The 26,372-nt window shown below is 47.9% G+C and overlaps 1 protein-coding gene across 8 annotated transcripts; it reads right to left on the reverse strand.

Moving 5' to 3' along the window:
- Window positions 1-1,937: 1,937 nt before the first annotated feature.
- Window positions 1,938-25,130, reverse strand: C2CD2L (C2CD2 like). 8 transcript variants are annotated; one of them, XR_009960663.1, is made up of 16 exons: window positions 24,410-24,646; window positions 18,201-18,296; window positions 17,587-17,706; window positions 17,076-17,186; window positions 16,085-16,198; window positions 15,258-15,372; window positions 14,976-15,102; window positions 14,428-14,492; window positions 13,734-13,861; window positions 13,044-13,215; window positions 12,173-12,274; window positions 11,440-11,573; window positions 10,637-10,919; window positions 8,966-9,175; window positions 5,236-5,402; window positions 3,315-5,140 (listed from the first exon to the last, which is right to left on the reverse strand). XR_009960663.1 is itself a non-coding variant. In XM_062594478.1 (15 exons), the coding sequence occupies exons 1-15, from the start codon at window positions 24,644-24,646 to the stop codon at window positions 2,173-2,175; spliced, it is 2,049 nt and encodes a 682-aa protein (XP_062450462.1). In that variant the 3' UTR covers window positions 1,938-2,172. The 8 variants fall into 8 exon arrangements, 6 of the variants coding, with proteins under 6 accessions (XP_062450462.1, XP_062450465.1, XP_062450461.1 ...); XR_009960664.1 differs by having other exon boundaries at window positions 3,582-3,596; XM_062594478.1 differs by lacking the exons at window positions 3,315-5,140; window positions 5,236-5,402 and adding an exon at window positions 1,938-2,207.
- Window positions 25,131-26,372: the final 1,242 nt, after the last annotated feature.

Raw genomic sequence — 26,372 nt, forward strand, 5'->3', positions numbered from 1 at the left:
CCCACAACAGCACAAGTACCTCCTGGGTGTACGACGTGGAATGTTTTTGATGGTCTCATACATCTGGCAAGCAGTAGAGCAAAATATGTGTTATATACACAACGGCAACAGTTTTCAGGTTTCAAAAACTGTAGTGTGTTTTCACCAAGCGTGACCATAAACTTGTTCCACTACTTTCCAGTCAATCTGTGACTGCTTGTGTGAGATATTATATTTGTATGCATACCACGAAAACGATCCAATTTACCCAATAATCAGTGCATAAAACGTACCTCTTCCCCAAGATTCTTAACGAAGCAGCTGGAAACATGGCCAACGATCGGGGGAACCGAAGAGCACGGTATAGCAGGCAGAACAGCTCACCGAATGTGCTCTGACGGCATAGATAAGGGATGGCAGTCAAAAGGGAACCATGTTTTCAACCTTATTATGTACCCAGTTGTGAAACTAATTATGTGCGTTATTGAATTATCGATCATTGTATTTTAGCCACATTATAAGGTAAGACACCTACACACCATGACATGTAGATTCATGGGGGGGAGGGGAGGGAAACAGGAAACTGTACAGAATTGAGGTATCACTGGCTATGAACAATACCCACAGGTTTAGCTCGAGCGTCAGGATGGAGCGAGAGTTAAACATTGACCCAAAAAAGCCATACATACAAGAATGAACGAGTTTCTTCGGTACAACTGAAGCATAGTTACTCTGAGAAAAGGCTGAGGGAGAAAAGGTACCGACTGTGCTTAGGGAGAACTGTAAGGCTCATGTGCCAAAGCTCCTCAAGGGCTGGCCAGCAGATCGGCCGAAGAGCAGGTCATTCTCCAAAAGAGCTCTAACGGATAGGCTGACAGGCTGGCTGCTCCCCTGATGCCACAAAAGAAGATGCACGGAGAAAAAAAATCATCCTCTGATCCTGTAACTCAGACCGTTCCTAAAAGGGACAGTTAGGGGCTCGTGTAAACACAGGCCTCAGAACTGTGTAAAGCCAAGATAAAATCAGAAGCCTGTTTTGCAGGCTTCACAAACTTGTTTCGTTCAAAAACTGGAAACTTTACGAATGCCTAGGAGCAACTGAGGTTCTGGTACGACCTCTCAAATATTGCTCCAACACAGTAGTTGTGATTTAATAACCTACGTGTGGATGATAGAGATGCCTCTCATTCATGCGTGTGCAGATTAAACACGCTGACAGATCCAACAGAACAGTGTTCTGAAACTCCTGGGTTCTCCTACCCTCTTCCCCCAGGCTCCCATCTCTTACCTCAGTAACCAGATGAGATGAAGCCGATTCACTGGTCAAGATCATTTACCCTCCACAGGCAGATGCAGGAGCAAAAGGACAAAGCTCGCAAAAACAGTCCCCCGCTGAGCGGCATCCAGCCTTTCTGCACTTACGCTGTTGACAATTCCTCTTACCCTGCTCAGGGATCAAGTCAGGGGAGACATACATCGCAAGCAATGTTCATTCAAAGAGACAGCTTATGTTCATTATTAATTCAATTATACTATACTTACACTGGAGGTCTATAATTTGCACCACTTATAATAGCACAATGACACAATAACGCAATACAATTGCTAAAATTGTTACTACGCGGCATAGAAAGTCAATGAAGTATCTCTGCAACTCATAGCCCAACTGGCTTGTGTTCATGTCACCTGATGTTAGGGCCAAGGCACTGAGCAGAGCAAGCTATACCTTCCTCTTTTGCTTCTCAGAGATGGGATTTCTTTTGAGCTTGCTGGGAGCAGGGTGGGGGAGTCAAACTAAACGGCGTAAGCATGCTCTTTCAGGAGCTGTCCACCTTCTTGGCAAAATCACATTCGAGCCCGTCATTTTTCATCCCTGCAGGGGGACAGCCGAGAAACACAAACCCACTTATATGTACCACTGTCCTCACCTAGTCAATGTGTTACAGGACTTGTCCTACTGGTAAGGTAATAGGGCCTCTACTGTTTTGGCTCTAAGGCATGTTGATTTTCATCCATGCTCAAACACACTACTTGGTCCCTATATTGGAAATCATATACAAACTTGGATGTTCATTTCCCATTTCCCCCCATTCCCCTTTTTGTCACTCTTGCTGCTTTACCAGGTCCTTAATTTCTTCTTCTTCTTCCTGTTGTAATGTTTTTACCCATTCACACTGATCTCCTTCAGGATCCTTAGGGTGTCGCGCATTGGGCCACCAGGGCACAACCTGTCCAAACATAACATGCCATCGTTGTAAACAGCACCTCATCTAACACTACGCCCTAAAGCTGCTAATATCAAGGGTAGCTTCTTGGCCAATGCTGTGCATATTGTCCCTATTTTATTAGGGCTACTATTTAACAATGTGCTTCATTCAGGCAGACTACAGGTGGCAGGATATGTGCAGCCCTCATTTTATTCCCGCCCCTGCAGTCGTTCACAAAGGTCTGAATGACATTGCGTGTAACCCCCCCTACCCTCTACCATCAGCCAGGGCTCCACAGCTAACTTCCTTAGACAGTATTTTCACAGGTATATTGGCTGTGCCCCTTTTAGTGGAAAGTCTTTGACCCATCCTGAAGAGACATCTACGATGACAAATGAAAACTGACATCGACTCTCGTTGTAGGGCAGTTTACCCACATAATGCATTAGCAGCATTTAGCTGGGCCCACGGCTTCTCTGATGCCACTGACATGGGAACTTGGCTGTTTCTCCTTTGCTCACCTCGGACTCAGAGGCAAGAGACAAAGGAAAGGGACGGCGAGCAGCCTCTGAGGCAGGCCCCGCCCTGCCGGCCCCACCGGGGGCACTGCCAGGCCCCGGCTGCGCACAGCTCTCTCTCTTGCGTGCACCTGGCCTCCGGCAGCAGGCCAGGGTCTCCAAAGGGACGCACTCGCCTCTCCGTGTCCCTGTGCCTCGCCTGCCTGCCAACAGTGAGAAGAAACATGGCCACACCACTCGCTCACGCCGCTCCCGAGAGAAACAGCACCAGAGGCAGTTCCGCCTGCTGCTCCCAGTAGGCCCCATGCCAACTGGGGTTCCGTACTGGTGCCTTGGTCTCGCAGGGGAGCAGCCCGTTGCCTGCCCATCCTGGGTGTTTTGGCACAGATCCTGCCTTCCAGGGCTGGCCACGATTCCTCGGGAGTCCCTTGCCTCTTGAAAGCAGCACAAAGGCTACATCTCTTGCCCTAGGGCTCGTGGACTGTAAACCCGTGTATCTGTTTTCTGAGAACAGGGCTGGTTGGAGCAACAGATCAGCCACATCTATGGCCTTCTAGAAAGCCGAAGCTTTCTGCATTACACTTTAGTAGGTAGGAAGCAAGACTCGAGATCAGGTTTGCAACTTCCATATAGTTTAATAAGTTAACAGGTTCAGCCATTACACAGCAATGGAATTCTTCTTAAACATTTACAAAGGTGCTGAATTTCATTCATTTAGTCTGTAATGAAGTTTTTTTTTATTATCATCTCTTAAATAGCTAAACAGTTCCTATTTTTTCCTCTAAACAATCTGGGGTTAGAATAATCCACCCAGAGAGAAGGCATCCAAGTACAAAAGAGCACACACATGTGGGGCACTAACTCAGGCTCAGCATGGGTACTGGTCCAGCACCTGTACAAATGATGAGAGGTGTTGTTGAGCAGTCATGCCTGTAAAAGGAGCTGTGATATCACAAATATACAAAGGCCTTTTCCAGAAGTTGGTCCACCACTGAGATTATTATACTCATTGTGAACTAGGGGGGAGGAAGGGGAGAACAGGGCAAAAGACTCCAAAGCACACAAACGCTACCCACCCAACATTCAAGTATTTTGACAGCTGCCCAAAAATGATCTAAACAGCCTACAGAAATGTAGGCTCAGCAAACAATGAGCTGAGAGTAGTTGTCATGAACTGAGAGCAGTTGTCACAGGAAGCAATGTCACTAAAGACAGAAAGCAGAACAAAAATATGGCCATATGCACACACACGTCTAGTCTAGAAGCAGGGCATGCCCACTGCTCCCTTAAATCAATCTGAACTTTTCACAATACTTCTCCCTGCTGAACTATGTTTTCTGGACTCGCTCTCCACCCGACACAACTAGTTTCCCCTCCCTCTCCTGTACTTCAGCCAATCTGTTTAAAAACCCATCCTCAACTACATAAGCAGTGTGAGGGGTCTAGCAGATGCCAAAGCTGGATTTTCTTTTTCAAGCTCACCTCTGGTAAGGTCTATTTGAATTTATTTTATGGACATCACAGAAGCTATTAAGGTCACTCTCCTTTTCAGTCACTTCCCACTGTGACCAGGACAGGTCTTCACAAAGCAGAGGCTCTATTACAAGTGCGTGCAAATGCCAACCCATGTGCACACTGTCCCCAACCCCACCCCTCTGCCCCCAAATAAGCAGCCTTTGAACTTCTCCTCCAACTATCAGGCCTCAGTCAAAGATCCATCACACTAAAGCCTATGGTTCCCCTAAAACACTGAGGTCTTTGCAGTTCCCTTCATTCACATGCATTATTTCTCTTGCCTTAGGAGGATAACCCTTGCAGGCAGATGCCAAGGGCTTTTTTGCCAGGGAGACTAAAAGCCTCACAAAAACACAAGAAGAATGTGTGTCCAGACAGAAATATTATTACAAGCATGCAGCTAGAGAAATCTGTTTACTTCAGAGAAGTAAAAGTACACAGTACACGTAAAGTCTAGTAACTCTGTTCAGCCAAAACAGGAAAAAAATAAAAAAAATAAATAAATAATAAAAAAAAAAAACCAAAACATTTACTTTGGCTTCATTTAACAGCCAACTTGCGTAGCCAGCAGTGAAGTGCAGCATTTGAAACACAGGCCCTCATAAGTAGGTTGAACTGTTTCAGAAACCCCTCTATGTTCAAGTCCACCTCCCTGCCACTCCTCTTCCTCTACATATTTGATCAAGGACTGATCTCACGACATGCAAGGATTGGGCCTACCCTGAGGCAGCAACATAGCACCTGCAGTTCATTTCAGTCTAAAAGTCAGTTGGCAGGCTGCTCTGCACGCTGGAGTTGCTTCATGCTCTGTTGTTACAAAATGCCACAGACCCTGCAATGGCACCGAGATGAGGGCGCAAATACACAAAAGTTAAATAGGGAACAGCAGATTTCAAACTTTCAAACAGAATTTCTTCTGTCCTAAAGCAAAAATCACAGAGATTAAACAGACGAGAGACTTCTTTACGCACCAGTTTTAGGGAGGAAACGGCAGTTTTCAGAGGGCAATGACTTACATGACCTTCCTTTTCCTTGCGAAAAAAGATCAGGTTAGGAGAACGATTTGGCATGCCAATAATCACACCTCCCCACACTGCAGACTTGTTACCATTCTTGGGCTCAGTAACCCGAGAGATTCACACAGGCTCAGGTGGCTGGGGCAAACAAAACCAGCCATGTACTCCTTGGAGGATAAAAAAAAAAAAAAAAAAGTGCATGAGAGAAAGGAAACTGTTCAGGGATATGAAGATTAAGTAGCAGCACGTTAACCAGGAACACACCAGAACTAAAAAAAACTCCAAGCGTACACAATTGAGCATTGTTCACCCTGTCCCTCTGTTCCTCAAACACCCATTTACCCAGATACTCTGAAAAAGATTCTGCAGTCACAGGGAACATTCAGTAGATAAGAGATTGCAGTATCAGTTCTACAATGCAGAAATTTGAGAAGTAATCATAATAGCACAACTTACATCTCCACTAGAATGCACAGATGATGTGCAGGAATTAATGTTAGGGGTAGTGCTCTGTCTGAACTTCAGGACAATCCTTTCCTTTGCAAGCAACCTAACTAGATGCAAAATTTCAGGTTCAGTTTACTGCCCACGATAAAAGGCACTGCTCAGAATTCAAGGGGAAATATACACCAACTACTGTACATCCAATGTTGCATTCATTCCATAGACTCTGGTGCAAGATATTTGCCGATAAGTCTTCTGTCAGGTCAGAGCTCAAAATCAAAATAACAATTCCACTGCAATTCATCTGCAGGAGTATCCCAGAGCCAACTAACTGGGAATAAATTCAGTATGTATTGTAAACCCCACATATGTACTGCAGGAATTGCGCATTTAACACAGCTTCAAAGAGAACTTCAGTCTCCTGAGGTTGGTGAAGAACTCTAGTTTTGGTTTTGCTTCTAGGTCTCCTATTGCCTCCTTCCTCTGAGACAGACCAAAATGTTCAGATTACACCCCAGGTATGTGTTTGTCAGATGCAAACCTTGTTGACATTTTCCACCTCAGGTCTATACCAAAGAGGACAAGACACACTATCTCTGGCAGCCCTTGTGATGTACTCAAATGCTGTATCTGAGTTTTAGGTGTGCAGGTGTGAGCTCCAGATATTCATCACCAGCTGCTCCACGTGCTGAGACAGCTCGCTCTGCTCACCATTCAAAGAAAAAAAAAATCATGAATTTGAATCATGAAAGGTCAAACACTAAATCAATAAGTGGAGAGCTGCTGAGTCCTCTTAACATTCCCTTCAATTCAAGGTAGCATTTCTAAAGCAAGGTTTCATGGCCATCCCACTAGAGATGCAGCACTGTCTGGGTTCAGCACATTTCATTGAAAACAAACTCAAAATCTAACAAAATGAAACAGAGAATTCAAGCAACATGAGTGGCAGAGGCAGACTCATAGCAGGGATGGTGAAAAAGGGAATGCAAAACTAGAACCAAATTCTGGAGCTTCTGGGAACAAGGGTGCACCTGTGAATGACACTGCCATGCATGACACACACCACTGATCCAGAGAAGGAAGCCTACTTCCAAACTGGCAGCTGAGTTACTACAGCCTAGATGCAAACTGCCAATTTCTGACAGTACTGCAGCAGGAACCGGCCAACTCTATCAAGAAAACTCATTTTCAGTGGCTAGTAGTGAGCACTTTGACATCTGTAGCAAAAAAACTGCAAGTAAAGCCATAAAGGCCTACTCACAGCAGTTTGCTCGCAAGAAAGGAAACAAAACAGGGGTTGGATTTTGGGGTTTCTTTTTTTTGGGGGGGGGGGAGGGAAGCATTAAGGAGTTAGGAATGACAGAAAGACTTCTGGACCAAAAAATAGATGTAAAAGAGGTTCCTGGTCAGCTGGCTGGACCAGTCTGATTTATCATGCACATCCAATCTAGCAGGGAATCAGATGGAAAAACAGGAATGAGAGTCCCTTCATTTGGCACACATCAGTACTTTCAGTCCAAGCCTCAGGTGACTTTGGCCTTTCCTAATTCCAGACACCTTCAAGATAGGCCCTGAAATTCCCACCTGTAAATCCTTCCATGGTGGCATGCCACCAAGCCTCTTCCAGTCTTCCAAAATGCCCTGTAATGGCTGCATCAGTAAACCAGGATTGGTCTTTCTGAATCACACAACACTTGTTTCATGCACTACTTCAGAGAACTTCTGCTTTTTAAATTGGTCACATCCTACACGAGGACTAGCGATACTCCCCATCTCAGGAGTTACTATAAGAGAGCAGAGCTACAGAATCCAGGCAGGCCTAGGTGAGCTCTTCACCATAATTTTCTCCCTTTTCCCTGTTCTACTGAGTCTACATCCCACAGAAGAGCAAGACCTTTGATTCAAACCATTTGCTCCTACAAGATGCAAGCATTTCTCCCAAACACTGTTGTTACACTGATCCAAACAGGGCCTCAGGAGATATGCAAAAATGGGTGTTGTGGTGGAAAAATCATGCATTGAAAAGGAAAAAGCCTCCTCCCACACCAGGAGTTGATTTTCCTTAGTGCAACTTTCCTCAAGAAAAACTCACCACAGACATACACCCTGCTTGAACACAATCAATCAGATTTGCCAGACTAGTATCCGAAGCAATTGGGAAAGGTTCCTTCTACTATAGGAAGCACGTCTGTCAATGAAAACATGTAAACTCTTGCCTCTTTCCACCATATGGCTTCAAGTTCCACAGCAAACTGCCCTTTTGCTAGCATCAGCATGTCACCCACAATCCATTCCGCAGCGTGATGCTGGTTGTCAGCGCTAAAACTGCTGGAGTGCAAAGCCAGGCACTTCAAAAGACAGCATCTGCTTACTCAGTGATGCACCAGCAATGCCCCCTATCACCTCTAAGGAAGAAGAACCCACTCGTACAGGAAGACGGCTGGTACACACAGGGAGCAGAGCCCCCCTTCCCCGTTCCTGAATACGGACACGGACAAGAGTGGTGTCGGAGGGTAGTGGCACTGACAGCAGTGACCAGATGTTCTTGCAAGGACTTGGTCTTCTATAGAATCTTGCCTATCATGCAAGACTTCCTTCTTCTCAAAGACTCCTTTCTTCATCAGAACAGAATGGAAAGCAAGTACCTCTCAGCACTCTCTGAACCAGAGACCCTTCCAACAGCAGAGCTGGGTGGAGAACCACAGCTCATTCTACAAGAGCTCGCAGCCCAGGAATACCTTGCCCCATACTATGTCATACCTCAGTCAGGTTACGGCCTCTGCACCTAGCAGAAGTACTGCAAACACTCAGACTGCCAGTGACTGCACAATTCTCTCTCACCGGAGGAATCAAACAGGGCTGCATCCCGCACTGCTTGAAAAGGCAGCTCTCCTGGTAGTTTCCCAAATTTTAACTGTGAGGCTGTCACGTGAGGGGTCCCACCCTTTTCCAGGAAGGGTCTGATGAGCCCGAACGGCCACGCATAGTCACTTCTGCAGCTCCTGGGACCCCCGTGACATTTAGCATGCCAGCTGGATTTCTCGGGAGAGCACAGCATGTCACAACAGTCAGAGAAGGCCGAGCCAAGGCAGATGAGCAGCCTAAGCCCTAGGTTCACCACACCTTTGCTCCCCAAACAGTGTAAAGCACTGGGGTGTCTTCCCTTAACCAACAATGGAAGAAAACAGACTGTAGGTCACAGGTACTGTGGAGTGGGAAGACGAGAGATGAGAAAAGGATTTCTGTGCAATTTGTCTGACTGGCTTCTCCCTCCTTCAGTTCTCACCTGTTGTTGTGCTGTCACTGACTTTAGGTTTGGATTTGGACTTGAAGGAGAAGCGCTTGATGAGGCGGCGGGAGAAGCTGCCAGCTTTCTTCCTGGTGGCAGAGCTGGTGCTGACATTCGACAGATCATCATGCGATTGGCTTAGGCCCGCGTCCCTCTGCTTGCTCCTTCTCCGGAATATGAGCTTGGTACCGCTCCGAAGAAAGCTAACTGCAGAGACAGAGGAAGCAGAAGGAAAGCACACTGGTATCCTCCCTTGGCAAGTCTCAGTGGCAACGACCATTATTTTTCAGCCATTCTCGGTGAGTGGTAATCAGAGACCTCATACACCTTAACTAGTAAAAGCAAACAGCAAGTCAGCGTGTCCCAGCTCCCAAACGCAAAGCAAAGCCTACGTTCAGGGCAACACCAACAAGCTGTTTCACTGAACACATTGTCACGTGTCCTCCACCACTCTGAACTTCCTTTTGCAACAAGGTCCTCACTTCTGCAGAATTGCAGAGAATCGTAACAGAAGGATTTTAACATTAGCGTGAATAAAAAATGAGTGGAAATGTGTGGGTGCAGAGGCACCAGCAGGAACGTGCAGCACGGAAAAAGCCTCTCAGACTGGCCTGTGCTAATGGCACTCATATTAGCTCGTCATCAAGCCTCCAGCACAACTCACAAGCCACTCATATCTGGAGACAAAAAACAGCGATGGCTCCTGATAACTCACAGAAGTGGGATAGGATGGAGACACTGATCACTGTCAGCTCCAAAAGGGAGCAAAAAGGCATATCCAAAACCCCCACATGATACAATGTTGCAACAGCATTTCCTATAGAGAAGAATAATTTCTTTTTCATCCCCCTGCCCACCTGGTCTCTCTGGAGTCTGGGCTGCACATCTTTTTGCCTGCTGACATGCAAACAACGGACGGGACCAACACAATTCAAACTGTACCAAGACAAAGACTGCAAAACACTGGAGACCCTCCCATCCCTGTATTCTGAGAAATTGAATTTTTGTGGTTGCTTTTCTTTATATAAGTTTGTAACTAGTTGCAGCTGTCATGGCTCCAAGCAAAGAAATCCAAGGCATATGGCCTGCCCAACTGAGAGCCCCAGGAAGTCTAGAACAGTGGCTCAATCAGGGCAGACCTGCTCCATTGCTTATGGAGGGAGTTAATGGGGACCTCCTATGGTATTACAGGTCAGAGGTGCTAGCTACTTCGATGCTAACAAAGTTGATTATGAAGAAAAATGGAGGGCATCTAGGTCTACACAATCTACTTTGCATGGCATCTCATTCTGTGCCACACACACAACAGAATTCAAGGGAGGAATCATATCCACAGACACGAGTACCCAAACCTGATCTGTGCAGCGAGAGGCCAGAGAGTCAAAACGGATTCTTGGTAACATGTAAGCTGTAAAACGTTCCCACCCAATGGAGCACAGAAATCTTAAGATCCTCAAGAAATTGGACACCTGCAAATAGAGATGTCTGGGACCATTCCAAAGGAGAGAACGAAAGAGAGATGGGCTCCTCCTGGGCTCTGGTAGACGCCACTCATCATTAAGCCAAAAAGCTGGTAGCAGGCCCACACTTTGGCAGGATTCTCAGCCATCACTTCACCCTTAAGCACAGCAGGTTGATGTTAATTACCATCCAATAGCTCACTCTCACCTTTGTGATCTTTCAAGCTCCTGGTCTCAAGGGCTCCCGTGGAGCCAGTTTCAGACTCAATGTCTTCCACCGACGGTCTCTCAGAGATGTCCGATCGTGTCGTCTCATCCAGCTCCTGACTGGCCCTTTGTCCTGACAGCGACGCTTCCAATAGCTGCGACGATTCGGTAGAATCGTGCGTGCGGTCAGCTGCATCTGCCACTACAGGACTCCCATATGCCGCTGCCTCCATGGATGCAGCATAACCCAGAGAAAGTGCCATTTCATCTTGGGCAACAGGTACCTGGAAGGGGTTAATGGGCAAATAAAAAGGAAGACAGGGCCTGAAAGATCAAATTTGTCCCCTCTGTTCCATCCATACCAACATACAGATTGTCCCATTCAGCTCCTCAGTGCTAAAAAGTACAGCGGCGCAGTCTCCGCTTTTGTGCTGAAATATCCTGGAACGTATCAGATTCCACAGTATTCTGCAGCACCTCCCTCACTCCCATAGGCGAGTCTCAAGATAACTCCTTAGATTCTCTATGAGGCTCCCAATTGGCTACAACAGCAGCTTCCATTTCTGCTGCTGTCCTTTGCAAACTCCCACCTGCAGCTGCACTGCAGACCAGCAAAGTACCTTTGACACCCGATGGGAAGCAGCAGCAAGCTGCAAGGAAGCAGCAGAATGATTCTGTTGAGCAAGTCTTCTGTGCTGAGGCAAGCCCTCCCACACCGCTCCCTACAGGAGGGACTGCTTTCACAAACATATCCTTAGAAACAACCTCCCAGATTGGAAATGGAGTCTCCATGCTACCAATTACCTTGGAAACTCCTGAGATGATTAGTGTGCTACGTTTTGTTGGGGTCTTCTTGGCAGGCTTGTTATTTGTCTCTGATAGCTGCCGGATCGCTGTCTCAACCACCGGATCCAAGCCATTGGGCATATGGCTGTCCCCTAAGCAACAGAAGGAAACAAACAGCATCCTTTAGCAGCGGCAAAAGGTCGCTCGCTGACCATAATGCTTTCAATGGACAACTTCTTTTGCATGATGGTAGAGAACAGTAGTCACCAGATTTGCCCGAGTCAAACGAAGGAAGGAAGCTCCACCTCGCTCTCAGCTCTTCCAGGCACTTGAAAAGTGTGGCTCCCACCAGGCACATCATCACTACTCTCCTACCCCAAACAGAGACTTCCAAAGACTTCCTAGAGGTCAGGCAGCCTCTGTTGCAAACTGTCAAAACAGCCACAGCACTGTGCCCTGGAGTCAATCAGTCACCCAAGCATACGGGTAGTAAAGCTCTTTGGGTCCAGATGGCTCGAGGATGTTCTTGTCAAGCAAGGGAACATTCAGAGTCAGGGACTCGAGAGCCAAGGTGGGATTTAACTCCTCTCTCCACTCTACTCAGGCACTTGGATATTCTCTTCCACAGCAAATTAGATGAGTTAAGTCACCCACACAGGGACACAGGCAATACGCCTTACCAACCCCATCTCCAAGATAGGCTAAGAAACATCTCGGCTCCAGTAAGACCCTCAGGCTTCCAAGCACTTACAGCTACCACTGGACAAGGTGCTGCGAGGACAGCAGCTCTCCAAAAGCACTGTTGTCTTCTTCTCAGTCACTTCCACCTTGGATGGTGACCTTGATGGTGAATCTTCGTGGCGAGGGGGAGAGAGAGAGAGACAGAGACACAAGATTAGCAGTAAGTAGACATGAAGCTTGGGCAAGTTCACCACCTTATGGAACGGAATTCACACAACCTCGAGCACATGCAGAGAGCCCGCAGCAGCTGACTCCACGTGGCTTCGTAACAACGAAATAGTAAGAAGGCTACTAGAATAAGATTCACAAAGCATCCCTGGTGCAAGGTCCTGTTCATGCTGTTTCCCAAACCTATCCCATAGAACATCCAGCACCACGTTCACCAGGATCTTGGACTGCAAACAGCAACAACCATTATTCAGGAACTTCAACAGGCTTTCAGCCCCACATTCATTATGCAGAGTATAACTTCTTTTAGCTGCTTAGCACAACATCACACAGAAGTTTTGCAGCAGCAGCAGATGCAAAATTAGAGCCAGGGCCTCCTGCCACCAAACGATGTCAGAGAGGCTCATCCCTCTCATGTCTCCCCCTAAACATTGTGCTACATCAATTTCCTCCTCTGGGGCTACACACAGTTTTCCAGTCAGTCACAGGAAAGGAAAGAAACAGCGATGATGGTCACTTGCCAAACCAGAAGCCAAAAATACTGCCCACCCATACACTGTTTGAAGATGCAAGTCAGCAGCAACCATACTGTAAATGGCTAGGCAGGCTGACTGCCACCTGAGTGAATAGCCTAGAGAATATCAGCCAATTGTGTACCCTTCTCCCCCGCCCCTAGCCGTCCGTACAAGATGCCTGTTCTAGGGCAGCCTTACCCAGCTTGCAGTCTGGCTTGGGCCGGGACTGAATTGTGGTGACAGTAGTCACGATGGTGCCGTCGGGCATGATGGTCCGGTCCATCTCAACCTTCTTGGTGGGGGTGATGCTCGTTCGCAGAGATGTGGCATGCTGAGCGTTCAGAGGTGCAGGACACTCCTGGTACAGCAGCTACAAAGAGTAAAACGTAAGTTAAATGAGGCTCTCCTCCTTCCAGCAGGAAAGGCAGGCAATACGGATGACGAAAGCTACTGCTCGATACTTTTGATAGTCCCACAAGCCATCGTGCACCTTAGTCTCAACCTACTAAGCCTGCCCTTTCTGGAGATCAGGGAAAGTCCATCTCCCGTAGCCAACAAAGACTCCAACTAGCACCCGCATCAGCGTGGTGGCGTGGCCCCAGGCAATATGTTTAGCCAGGAAGATACCTACACCTCTCACGCTACATCACCCTTCCTCCCACCAGCCAGGCCAGGCACCAAGAAGCCAGCCTCACTGTAGTATCAGTTGAACAGAGGGGCACTCAGCATCTGAAAGCAGGGTGCAAGGTGACACCCCTCCTCAGCCTAGGGATCTGCCAGTCCCCTGCAGCATGCCCAGGCCTTATCATGCTATTCTCTGGGGAGGAATTAGCATCATAAAGGATTCTGGGGCATGGATTTGCAGAACTTATATAGTCATCGGCTCACCTCCAACATAATAGTAGCTTCAGCTGCCAAGGACTGTCCAGCTCCTGGGGCCAGCAAGCAGACCTGTCTCCCAGATGGCTGTTTGCCCAAAGAGTCGAGCAAAAGCGCAGCATGTGCCAGCAGCACATCTATGACAGGGAAAGGGAAAACAAAACATGCTGCAGAACCTCAGCACCTCAGACCTCTTCCAAACTCGTCCTGCTCTTGTGAAGCAGCCCTGTAGGCCGCCAAAGCAGATCCCAAGACTCCAGTAGCTCCCAGGTTCAGCAGGGGCCTCTCTGCTTTACTGATACACAAACCATTTGAGTTTTGGTTGGTTTTCACTCAGTTTTGTGGCTTTCTTCAAAAACAGATGCTACAGCTAGTCCCCAACTGAGTACAAATTAACAGAATAACAAGCCCTCTGCAAAGCAAGGGGGAAAACCTCTTCATCCCTCTCTCCACTTTGGGTGGAGAATTACAGGCTGTGGGAGCCTTCCAGGTACTAGAAAGATCAGGAAGAGCATGCAACTACGAACAGACTTGAGAGTTACTTCACACAGTCAAAGGCTCATATAAGGTGAGGTACAAACATCCTTTGCAGAGTTCACAACACATCGTACCAAGACAGCAGACCCACAGACTCAAAGCACAAAGTCCCTTAGGCTCTTTATCTCCCAGTAGCAGAATTCCTTTTATGGCTGCCCATACTCACTCTCCCCTCTGTCATTGTTCCCCAGCACTCGTAGCTTCAGTTCTTTACTTTTAGGCCCCAACTCCCTGTTGAAACAGAAACAGAGAGGCTGGTCTTGCAGAACTGCCACAGGGTAAACTACCTCATTGCCTATTTTCTCACCCTCGAACCCACATGCTTTGGACATGCTGCAGAGAAGAGAACTCAAGTTCGTGTTCCATGCAGCACTGTGCAGACTGTCTAGGGAAGCTGAAAAAGGCTCTCTGGAAGGCTGTGAACTCCAGGCCTTCACCCTCTGTCACTCCCCCACACTCCTGTGATCAGCACTTCTGCCTATCCATTCAAAACACACAGTGTCCAAGAGAGTAAGGGACTAGATAAGCGGGCGGAAGCCAATCAGCAGAACCACCTGGCAGCCCAGCATGTGGGCAGCACAGATGCATGCTGCCCTGACATGCAGACTTCACCTCTACGCTTGTCTGCATCGGTTACTGCACAGAGGTGATGACACCCAGAGACTGTGCCAGCCTGCCTCTGCTGCCCCAGTCAGAAGGAGAGATGCCACTTACAGAAAGAGCTCCTCATTCCATTCCATCTCTGCTACAGCAGCACCAGCAACACCAGCTTTCACCGGCTTTGTGCATTTCTGCTGCAGAGGGCTGTCTAGCTCCACTACACAGTGTATTTCCCCAACTCCTGCCACAGGAGAAGAGAGTCAACACAAGAAGAGAGTCAACACTTGTCAACACAAGGCACATCTTTTCTGTTCAAACCCATCTGAAACTTCCACCCCTCTAACCTCAAAATCTCCGCACTTCTCGCTGGAGATCTAGCAATGCCTTCATGCTTACCTCCCTTCCCCATGCAGCCCAAGTTCAGCACTTGCAGATTCCGGAGCAATAGCTGAGACCCCAGAGGGGCTGCCACACTGCACAGGGGCTCTTGAGTCACCTTATCGCCAGATACCTGGGGAATGATGAGAGCAAGACCAATGCACTATCATTCACTCAGCAGCAGACAGCAGCAAGACGCACAGCGTTAGCTTCTGCAGCTGCTAACTGGTTCCTCACACCAACACATAGGAATACCTGAGTAGCTCTCAAGAGAAGCTGCAGGTTTCCAGAGCTGTTAACCTGCAGCAGGCCCACTATTTTTTTCAGATATTATAAAAAGCAGACAGGAAAAGAGAGTCAAGAATCAGCTTGCAGGCTGCTAGAAGGGGAGGTGAAGAAAACTAAACACACTCAGCTCAGTAAGGACTATACCGCTGAGGATCTCTCCTGTGCTCACCTGCATTTGCTCCTTGATTTCTCAGTCCAAATTTCCCCTCTATTGCCCCTCTTCAACCAGTCTTTGCACTGTTCCACAATTGTAAACACTGCCTCGAAGCCCCAGTGTTCAGCACAACAGAGACTGCAAAAGCACAAATTTGTCTCGGGTAGTGTGGCTTCACCTCAGAGTGCCTGGCCCCCAAAGCTCAGAAACAAGGTACAAATGCAACTGCTCTTCAGAACAATTCTAAGTCTTCCTGTTCTCTGGGTCACAACACCCAATTCCTGTGGCTCTTGCCCATCCTTCGGGCAAGATTCAACCCTTGGATTCCTGCCTAAGCCTCAGTCCCCAGAAGCACACCAGGGCAGTGTTCAAGGCACAAGACAGACAAGGAGAGAGGCCTTACCGCAATGGTCCCTGCAGTGCAGGCCTTCAGATTCACCATCATGGCTGGCTGTGTGCTGACAATGGTATCCTCAATCAGATCCTTTATGGTGGACAGATCCACTCTCCCTTCATTCTTCTCTCCATAAATCAAAAGGAAATGTAGCAAAGTGATAAAGAGGCAGACATATTTTTTCCTTACACAGCTTGATTCTCCAGCTGCCTCTCAAAGCCACCTAGGTTCTGCATAGCCTTTCTCCCAGGGTCACACTCTTCCTGTATCATGCTATATTCTTTCTCACCAGCACCTAAAGCATCTGCGTTAACACCTTCAAGTATACCTAAGCTGCCTAAGCAGGACAAATTAAGCCTTTACATCTGTAGTCTATCCCATTGCAAATTTTGACAATACAGCCTTTACAGTTTGCCACATCCTCAGAACTTGTGAGATGCCATTACTGCACTTTCAGAATAGCAACCCAATTCTTATATCTACTCTGAACAAGGCAGCGAGGGTGCCAGTAAAAACACCTATTTGGATCCAAGGGCCTGAACTGAACATGCTATGGAAACGTAAGCACATCTGTCTTCAGTTTGTTAAAGCACTAATACCCATGGGCTCTGCACACACTAACTTTGCAAGAAGGAAGAAAAAAAAAAAAAAAAAAAAAAGTAAAGCAGCTCATCTTTCATCTTTGCAACTCTGGCAACAGTGGCGTGAGTATCTACGTAGACAGAAAGCATTTTTTGCTACGCATACTCCCATTCAGATATTATGTGAAATTCAGACAACAGGCACTGGTACTGCCTTGGCTCTCTTGAGGCTGCTCTGTTTTGGTGCAACCGAGCTAGCACTGCTTCCAGGGTGAAAGAATCCCTTTCCTTGCCTAGAGTGGATGCAATGGTGATCTGCCAACCTTTCCCCTCCTCAGTGTCCTTCTTCCTGGCGCAGTGTTGTTTCTGCCCCTCCTGACTTTCCTTTATTTCAATCTAGCCTCCCAGCATTTGCTCACCTCATGAGGCTGAAATCTCGGAAGAACCGAGAGATTCAGGTCCGGTCTGTCCTTGAATGTCCATGACACCAGGAGACCCTCATTCTGTATCTCCTGCACGTGGACCTCCACCTGAGCCAGAACAAATGTATACCGTCAGGAATGCCCTCTGTCTTCAGGGGGTGCTTTTCTCCCCTGCTTCGAATTCTGCAAGGGATGTTGAACTGTGTGCACCTTCTATTTCTAAAACAGCTGCTCAAAAACACAGTATAGAACTATGCCCCAAATATCTCCAGTCCTGGATTTTGCTATGCCTGTATTATGCAGGCCAGATCTGCGGGAGAACACTCACAAAACACGACTCGGTACATAGATCGGGAATATTTGCCACACTGCCAAATATCAGCGACAGAACAATTCTCATTCTGGCACAATGGAGCCTTTATTTGCACTAAGTCCAGTCCTCCTCCCTCAGTCAGCCTAGGACCAGGTGGAAGAATAAGTTCGGCTACAAACTTTTAACAACTGTTACCTGAGCCTGCAGCAGAGCCAGGGTGACATGATACGTATCCACAGAAACAGCAGCTGGTGACTGCTGAGTAACAGAGACAGGGAATTTCACAGCTTCAGCTGACAGACTGCAGTGTAGCACCTACAGAGAAAAGAGAGGAGATAGGTTTATATCCTCAGTGAGGAACAGATGTGCGACGGAAAAGCTGGTAAAAGCAATAGGTTGACCCGCTGTGGCAAGAAATGAATGCCAGGCTTACAACCAGTCCCTTTTGCACTGAGAACATGCAATTTCCCAACTCCATAAGTAAGGCCGTAAAGATGTATCAGTGATGGGAGATCCTTTCTCCTCTCCACTGCAGCACCCTGACATTCATGCCCAGCACTGTACACCTCAGCTCCACGAGCACATCCCCCTGCTGTGCTTTCCCAGAGCTCACCCATTCACAGTCCAACACTACCCTAGAGCCCTAATCTCACAGGTCTGTTGACAGGCCTCCAAACTGAACCACAGCCTGTGCCAAAACTTCCCCCAGGTCCGTCCTGGCCATCACACAGGCCTTGGCAATCTCTGTAGGACGCACTGTTGGTTAACAAAGAAACCTCACAAAGTACAACGGAAGGGCAAAACCTTACCATGTTGTGGTCTGACTGGCCCTCGCATGTCACATGACTTATATTTGCCGCTGGTAGTAACTGAGGACCCTCTTCAAATGTGATCTGCACCGAACTCTGTGGAAAGAGAACTCTGTTAGTCCCCAGTGGTCAAGGTATACCAGGCAGTTTCAATGAGGATGTGCAACTCCAGTAAGGGGCCCCAGAGACATTCTGCTGAATTTCCATGAATCCAAGTAGTAGGCAGAACTGCCCACATCTCAATTCAACCCAGCTGAGCATGTCCAGACAGAGAAAGGAAACACAGTTTGCCTAGACTCATGAACGCTATTACTAATTTCAAATAGGTGACTCCAAGTTAGAACAGAAAGTGATTTCGGGAAGCAGTCAACCATAAGGCAGGCGGCTTTAACTCTTAATCATAGAAGCTTTGCTGTTTCTTTTCTGTCTTCTGTGCTCTGTTTGACTAACTCTGCCCCTACTGCAAAGGAAAAAAAAAAAGGAGAAGAAAAAGAAGAAAAAGAAGAAAAAGAAGAAAAAGAAGAAAAAGAAGAAAAAGAAGAAAAAGAAGAAAAAGAAGAAAAAGAAGAAAAAGAAGAAAAAGAAGAAAAAGAAGAAAAAGAAGAAAAAGAAGAAAAAGAAGAAAAAGAAGAAAAAGAAGAAAAAGAAGAAAAAGAAGAAAAAGAAGAAAAAGAAGAAAAAGAAGAAAAAGAAGAAAAAGAAGAAAAAGAAGAAAAAGAAGAAAAAGAAGAAAAAGAAGAAAAAGAAGAAAAAGAAGAAAAAGAAGAAAAAGAAGAAAAAGAAGAAAAAGAAGAAAAAGAAGAAAAAGAAGAAAAAGAAGAAAAAGAAGAAAAAGAAGAAAAAGAAGAAAAGCAACAACAAATCCTTATTATGATACATCAGCTCATGTGTTTGACTTGTTGCCTTTCCCCATCTTCTCCTGACCTATTAGATTACAAGCTCCACTGTCCCTCTTCTTTATTTGTGGATTTCCCAACATAACAGGACCAGTTCTCCACACAGGACTCTTCTCATGAAATACAAGACCAAGGTAAAGAGCTGAGAGCACCCCTGCAGGAGACCTACCCCTCAAAGATTCCCTTTGTTCACAAGAAGCAAAGAGAGGTAGAGAGACTCCTTCCTTCAGCAGGCAATTTGAGCACAAGGGCGTGTCCATCTGCCATGCTGCTGGTGTTTTAGGGTCATGGTCACTGACTGGTGGGGAGAGGCTTGGGAATCTGCATTCTCTTTTCTCATGTGAATGAGACTCTGCGCTACCACCTACATGCAACAGGCAGACCCAAATGATGGGCAGAACGGAAGTGGAAAGGGTTCTCAGATACTTGTCTGATAGGCATACATACTATGATCAAAAGAGCTAGTAGTCCACTAAAACACAAGTCAAGGCACGGGCCCTCCTCCACAGACATGAGGCATCTCTCCAGCAGGCAAGCTTCAAAACCTTAAGAACCAGTGGAGAAACAATGTCAGGTGAAGATCTTTCAGACAACTGGGCCACAACTCTTCAGCCATCAGTCTGGATCACCTCCCTATACCCAGCATTGAAGAAAGGACAAGGAGAGCAGAAACACATTCCCTCACTACAGCCGTCTCCCTCAGCCTTCACATACACCTAAAGTCCCCTGGAGCTGATCAGCACTGGCTTGGGCATCTTTTCATTTCATACTAGCAATGGTAGCCATTTCTTCTCCCTGCAAACCTCCTTCACCCATTCTGTGTGTTCATTAGACTAGATCAGTCCGAAGTATCAAATCACTGCTTTGTTTTCTTGCCTAGTCAACCTCCAGCCTCACCATCACCTCCATTTACTCAGTGACAGAAATGTCCTGCCTGTCCAATGGGGCTGACTGTGCCCCTTATTTTAACAGCAGCCAGTACTCAGCTTCACAGTCACCGGGGGCAAGTAACTCAGAATTGAAAAAAAAGGAAATACGAAGTACTAGCTCCTAACATTTAAACACCTAAGAAAAAACTCAAAACTCTGTGGCTAAAACCACCCTCCTGAGTACCAGAGTTGCAAATAATAGATGGCTGTGAAGCAGACTGCCCTTCATCTGCCCATCAATTGCTTCCTCAGGTTGCTCTTCCAGAACCCACTCTAGTTCAGATGCTGGTGTACTTTGACTACAAACGTGCTCTTATAAAGTCACTACATGAGGAAATAAAGGCAAGCTAGACCTGAATGAGATTAGGACTTTGTTGTTGTTGAGTTTTTTTAATTCACCAAGATCAAAGAAGCCATGCAGAAACAGCAAAACTACAGAAGAAAACAGACTATGAAGGGGAAGGAAGGAAGTAGCATTTATCCAGGACTAGAATTCAGGAACATTATCCTCCCTTTGCTATCCTTTTACAGCAAAACATGAAACTTCTGCCCCGATTTCTGCATCTTCCTTTCCCCTTCTTGGGACTATACACAAGGGAGAATAAGACAGCAAGCACAGAGGATGTGAAATATCTGAAAATGCTGAAGAATTTAAAACTATAAAAGCAACTTGGAGCATGGCAATTCTCCCACATGTAAGGACAGCTACCGAACAGTCAAAACAAAGAGAAGAATCTATAGTTCTTCCCCAGCCATACCAACAAGACTGTGGAAGTAGGCTTATAAACCCAAGGGGCAAGATCCTCCGCCCTTCGGCTTTCACACTGAGACCTTGAAATGCTTATGGCCGCCTACTCCACCACAATAATTCTGCTACTAAATCCAGCCTTGCAGAGCTGCATTACCTTGTGGCTTCTTCTCAGCTGACAGAAGAAAAAAACATGATAGCAGAAGGAGCTAAAAATAAGTCTACCTGGGGGGAAATCAGATCACTTGCTTCTAGCAAAAATCTATCCTCGAGTCCTCTCAGGATCTAGAAAGGAGATCATGGAAGAAGTTGGACTGGGAACAGGGAAGGAATTGCAGTCAACTGCAAAGAGCAATATCTGGCCCTATATCATTTCCCTGTATCCTAGGCGCAAAGGCACAGATGAGGTGACAGGGGAAGCTTCTTACCACAAGGTTAGGATATTTTCGATGACAGGTGATTACTTTCAGCCACAGAAGAAAAGTGCTGGCTTGGTGGATACAACACCAGGAGACTCTGCAGGGCTCCAGTTTCCAAGCAATACAACAGCCAAGCACGTCCTGACATTCAGAATAATTTTCCCGCAATGAAAGGGTCCCTTTTTTTAGGTTGTTGATCTCAGGATCAACAATGAATCTGGCTATTTGCAAAACAAGGGGGAGTTGGGAGGGAAGGAAGAGAGGAAGCAAAAGGAAGAGCTTTATCAGCTGACATATTACACACCCGATCAGGCCTCACGTATCTTCCCATACCCAGTGTAATTACCAAGGGTATAATTTTACAGTAGGTAGTCTAGTCTTGTTTAGGTCCAGCCAAAAGACTCAATTCCAACAGCCTGCAACAGGCAGTCCTAAAACAACGCTATACAGCATCATCTCCCCATTCTTTTTGTACCTCACCTTATAAGATCAAGAATACTGTCCAGTTAGTATTCACTAAGCTACTGCTCACAATCAGTTGACTCTTCCTACACTTAGTATATTTAAAGGACTATTTTCTAGCTTTCCTAAAGTATGATGAAGGCTACTGAACTCATTCCAAGTAACCAGTACATGAAACGGGCAAGAACAGAACAATGAGGCCTGTCAGATTTTTTTCTATCAAAACTTCTTCCCCTCTTTTGAAAGGGGAACATTTCCATTTTCTCTGTAGTCAACCATCAGGCATAAGGAATCAACAACAATATGCAACGTTAAGAGCCAGAAAGCATCATGAGAGAAGGACCAGCTGAATTCACAAAAACAGGTGGCATACACTTGCTTTGACGCCTTGATCTTATTCTCCATGTCTGGCAGATTAAACGCACCTTTGCAAAAAGTCCCCTTTTTCTCACAGACTTCTTGGGAGCAAAGCACTTTTGACCTCTTGAAAATCAGGCAGAGGATAAACTTACCCAGAAACCAAGGAATAGCTCTGAATACTCTGTCCTTTGACACCACCAGAAACTAGACAGGAATATAAATATCTATTCTCATTTTCAGATGCTAGCCAAATAGAACCAAGGCAGAGAAGAGAGGTCAGAACCCACTGTGGTTCCCTATTGAAAAGCACAATTTCACTTGCCACAAACAGTAATGAATGAGAAACTACACCAACCTTTCCCCAGACAGGTATACAAACATATTTGGGGCGGGGGGGGGGGGGGGGAGCAGCAGGGGGGAAAAAAAAGAAAATTGATAAAGAAGAAAAAACAAATTATTTAACATCAAAAAGAACTCATACTCTCCTGTTTCTACAGTTTGTGGACATCAGCATTTACAACAGAGATAAAAGAAAGAAATGTCAGACAAGATGACATCAACTGCAACAGCCACTTTTCTAACAAAGCCTAGAAATTCCTGCAGGAGTTTGCTTAGAAGAGTCCGAATAAATTTTCACATACATTTCACCGATTTCAAAGCAAACAAATAGAGGGCAGTTTTCAACCAGAACCAAGTGTAACTCTCACTTCTAAGTAACTAGATGCAGTACCCATCGCTTCTCTTGCGTAAGTTTGGCTTGTGCTCTCTTGAGCACTCTATTCAGGGCTCAAGGGTAGCTGCCCTCCTCTCCTCTCTTCCCCGAGATTACGGGTGTCCTTAGCGACACCCTCTATAAACTCAAGTAAAATATATGCCAGCTCCAAAGGCGTATATCACTCCAGAGACAAGCTCCGCTTGCCCCCCAAAGCATTTACAAGTACAACCATGCCATGCTCCTGGTTTCTATTCAGAAGCTTTAGATCAAACAGAGCAGTACATCAGAAATGCCCTTTTACCACCACCACCCTTTTCTACCCAACCAGTCTGTTCTCTAAATTAATACTAGATCTTCTAACGACCGCACAACATATACTCTATCAGCAAGATGTACATTGAAAAACAATTAACTATTTAAAGCAACTATCAGGTGGAAAGACATACGACGCTTCCACAGAGTTTTAAGTGGTTCCTCAACCTTGCACAAACTTGGCCCAGTCAGTCAAACCAAAAAGGCAAAGGGCTTATATTGCATGGATGTAACTTAAACTGCTTCCTGTACTGCTTCAGGGAAAGAAAAAAAAAGAAAAAAAAGAAAAAAAAACACATACATTTCTTCATAATGCAGGCATGCTCTGTACCTAAGTAGGATCCTGGGACAGTGACTTTGCTTTCTTCGGTTTTACAAACTCACTAAGAAATTAGTTATCCTTCTGTACACTGCTTTGTGTAACTAAAAAAGAACTTCCCTGAAAAAGACAATAGTACAACTCAGGTGAGACATAACAAGACAAGTGCCTTTTCCTGTGTTGGACAGGATTTGACAGCTCTGGTGTTACAACTAACTCGCCTTCCTGAACGGTCCGTCTTCCTCATTTCATTCCAGTAAGTTCTCACCTTAGCTGAGGCTAAGGAAAATGCAGCGGAATGAACTACTACATACCCTGTACTGGAAAAACTAGTGTTTAAACATCCACAAAGTTAAAGAGTTAAAGTCATGATGTTCCTGCTGAGGTTAAGCTTTATAAAGCATGCTGCGTTGATACAATTAACAACAATTAAGAAGGCAGGGGAAGAGTAAAACATTTCTCCTTCCTCCCCTCTTCCAGCAATCCCCCGCATTTTTCATGCTCTCATGCAGCACTTCTTTGCCTTGCCTCTTGTTCAAGATCTAATGCATTTTGGCAAAATGAGAGTTTCCTGTTCCCGTATGGGCACGATTTCACATAACACTCCTCACGAGTTTAATTTCTTTTTGTTAAAGCGCAGCAGCCTCACCTGCCCTTTTGGAGTTCTTGGTTTTCCCACGAAACTTAACAGAAAGGGTCACCATCTGCCTCACCCGTCAAAAGGAAGCAGCCTAGCACGACCCGCGGCCGTGGCTCTCTGGCAGCCTGCAGGCCGCGAGCCGCTCGGGGACTATCTCCTCGTGAGACCCGAGAAGCAGAGTCCCCTTCACGAGATTCAACGCTCATCGCGGCAGTAGAGCAGGCGATTAGAGAGGTGCGAGCCCCCGAAGAACAGGAGCAGCTGCTGCGGGAGCCGCGAAGCAGCCCTGCCGGCCGGTCTTCACGTCCGCGGCCGGCCCCGGCCTCTCCAAGGAAGCGCCGCTGCCGAACGCGCCTCCCCGCGCCGCGCCCGCCGCTGCCCGCCCCGCTCCGCCGCGCCCCCGGCGTACCCCGTGCCGGCGGGCCTGGCCGTTGAGGGCGCGCACCCAGGCCCGCCGCCACTGCTCCCGCAGCGCCCGGAGGGCGAGCAGCGCGGCGAGCAGCGCCCGCGCCCCGGCCTCCTCCTCCACCGCCGCCGCCGCCCGCGGGGCCGCCGCGCGCCAGTACTGCAGCAGCCAGGCCGCCACGGTGAGCAGCGAGGCGGCAAAGAGCAGCACCAGCGCGGCCCAGCCCGCATCCAGCCCCATGGCGCCGCACGGCGCGCCGGCATGCGTGGCGGGCGGCCGCCGCGGCCCGGCCCGGCGCGGCGCGGCGCTGCGCAGTCCCAGCGCCAGCCCCCCGCAAGGGGCGGAGGCCCCGCGCCGCCCGCCCCCGTGCCCCTGGAGCCAGCGCGCCGCGGCTCCCGCGGCCCGGCGCGGACGCAGCCCCCGCCCGCGGCCCCGCTCGCCTTCCCCTCCCGCGCCTGAAGGCAGCTTATTCACCCGCGGTGTCGCGCACCAGCCGCCCCTCGGCTGCTCACACGCTCGTACCTGCTGCCGCGAGCCTTCCTTCCCGGCTGTCTGGAACAGCGGTGCTCACACGGCCTAGACGGCAAGTTCGTTGAGTGCTCTCCAAGTTCTGACTAAAAACATTTTTCTCTCGAGGTCGTGCTCTTTTCCATCTGTAGTAACTGGTGTGTTCACCCCAGGCACACAGTCCGTTACAGAGCTGGCATCCATCTTCCGCCTGCTTCTGGCTTAGGTGACGCTCACTGCAGAGGGCCGGTAAAATGAACAGCCACATTCTAAAGCGCCAGCTTCTAGACAGCAGCTAGAGCCACATAAGGGTCTTTGCCCAACCATTTTCCCTTTGCACTGCAGTTGCCACCCTCTGAGCAATACATGCCTGCCTCTAAGTTTATTTCAGCCTCCACTAAAGCTTACGAACTCCTTTTTACAGACGTCCGACAGGCAGTAGATCAGAAACGGCTTCTCTCAACACAGCCACAGCACTCTCATCAGTGCAGAAAAAGCCCTCAAAACCACCTCGGGTCACCCCGCCCCACCCCCACCAAAATACAGGCACAGGACTGAAGCAGGTGCTTCTTGCTGCTGCCGCCCCTTCTGCTGCATTTTGCCCTCTTGGGACTAACACCAGATATTCCCATGCAATGCCAAGGAACAGAGGTTGCAACTATTCTGTCTTTCCTGCAGAAATATTCACTTGAAGATCGGAGATTTGTTACAGGTTTCCTGGTCCGTGAAGATGAGTATCACATTTTATTTATTTTTCAACGAGCGATGAACTGTGGGGGCAGCTAAACCACAAGCCCCTCCATGGTTTACTCTTACACAGCAAGCTAGTACTAGATTCGGGTATGCTGCCTAAGTAACATGATTCACTGCTCATCTACCAGTGAATACGCAGCAGAGGATGGAGGGGACGGTATTGCCCAGAAGCCACCCACAGCTGCCACAACTGCTGGATCTGGGACCTCGGCGAGGTGCACTTCTGCTGAGCCTAAAGGCTGCTCAGAGGGAGAGTCTCTGGCGTCGCTGAGAGCCGGTGCCTCCACCCCCCGGCAGACGACGAGCTCTTCTGCCTGCACCCGCTGTCTGGCTGCTCCCGTCAAGGCCCCCCGCTACCACGAGGGCCCTTCCCGGCCCTGCCGACTCCCCGCACATCGCCGCCACGCAGCGGGCCCTGTCTGGGCCGACCCCGCCGCAGGCGCTGGCAGCTCCGCCGCCTCGGGGCGCTACCGGAGGCCCACGCACCCCGCTGTCGCGACTTGCCCGCACGCGGCATGACAAGGAAATGACGTACTCAGCGCCGACGCGACAGTGACGTGCCGTTCGGCAGGCGCCCATCCGGCCATGGTGGTTGCGGGCACGGTAGCGGTACGGAGCCCGTTGCTGGGACGCTCTCCGCTGGAACAGGGACCGTCTTTCGCGCAGGGCGCTGCGTTTTGCAGAGGCGCGCGACACCCAGCGGAGG

This window comes from Rhea pennata, chromosome 24 (assembly GCF_028389875.1).
Source record: "Rhea pennata isolate bPtePen1 chromosome 24, bPtePen1.pri, whole genome shotgun sequence".
Classification (NCBI taxonomy): Eukaryota; Metazoa; Chordata; class Aves; order Rheiformes; family Rheidae; genus Rhea; species Rhea pennata.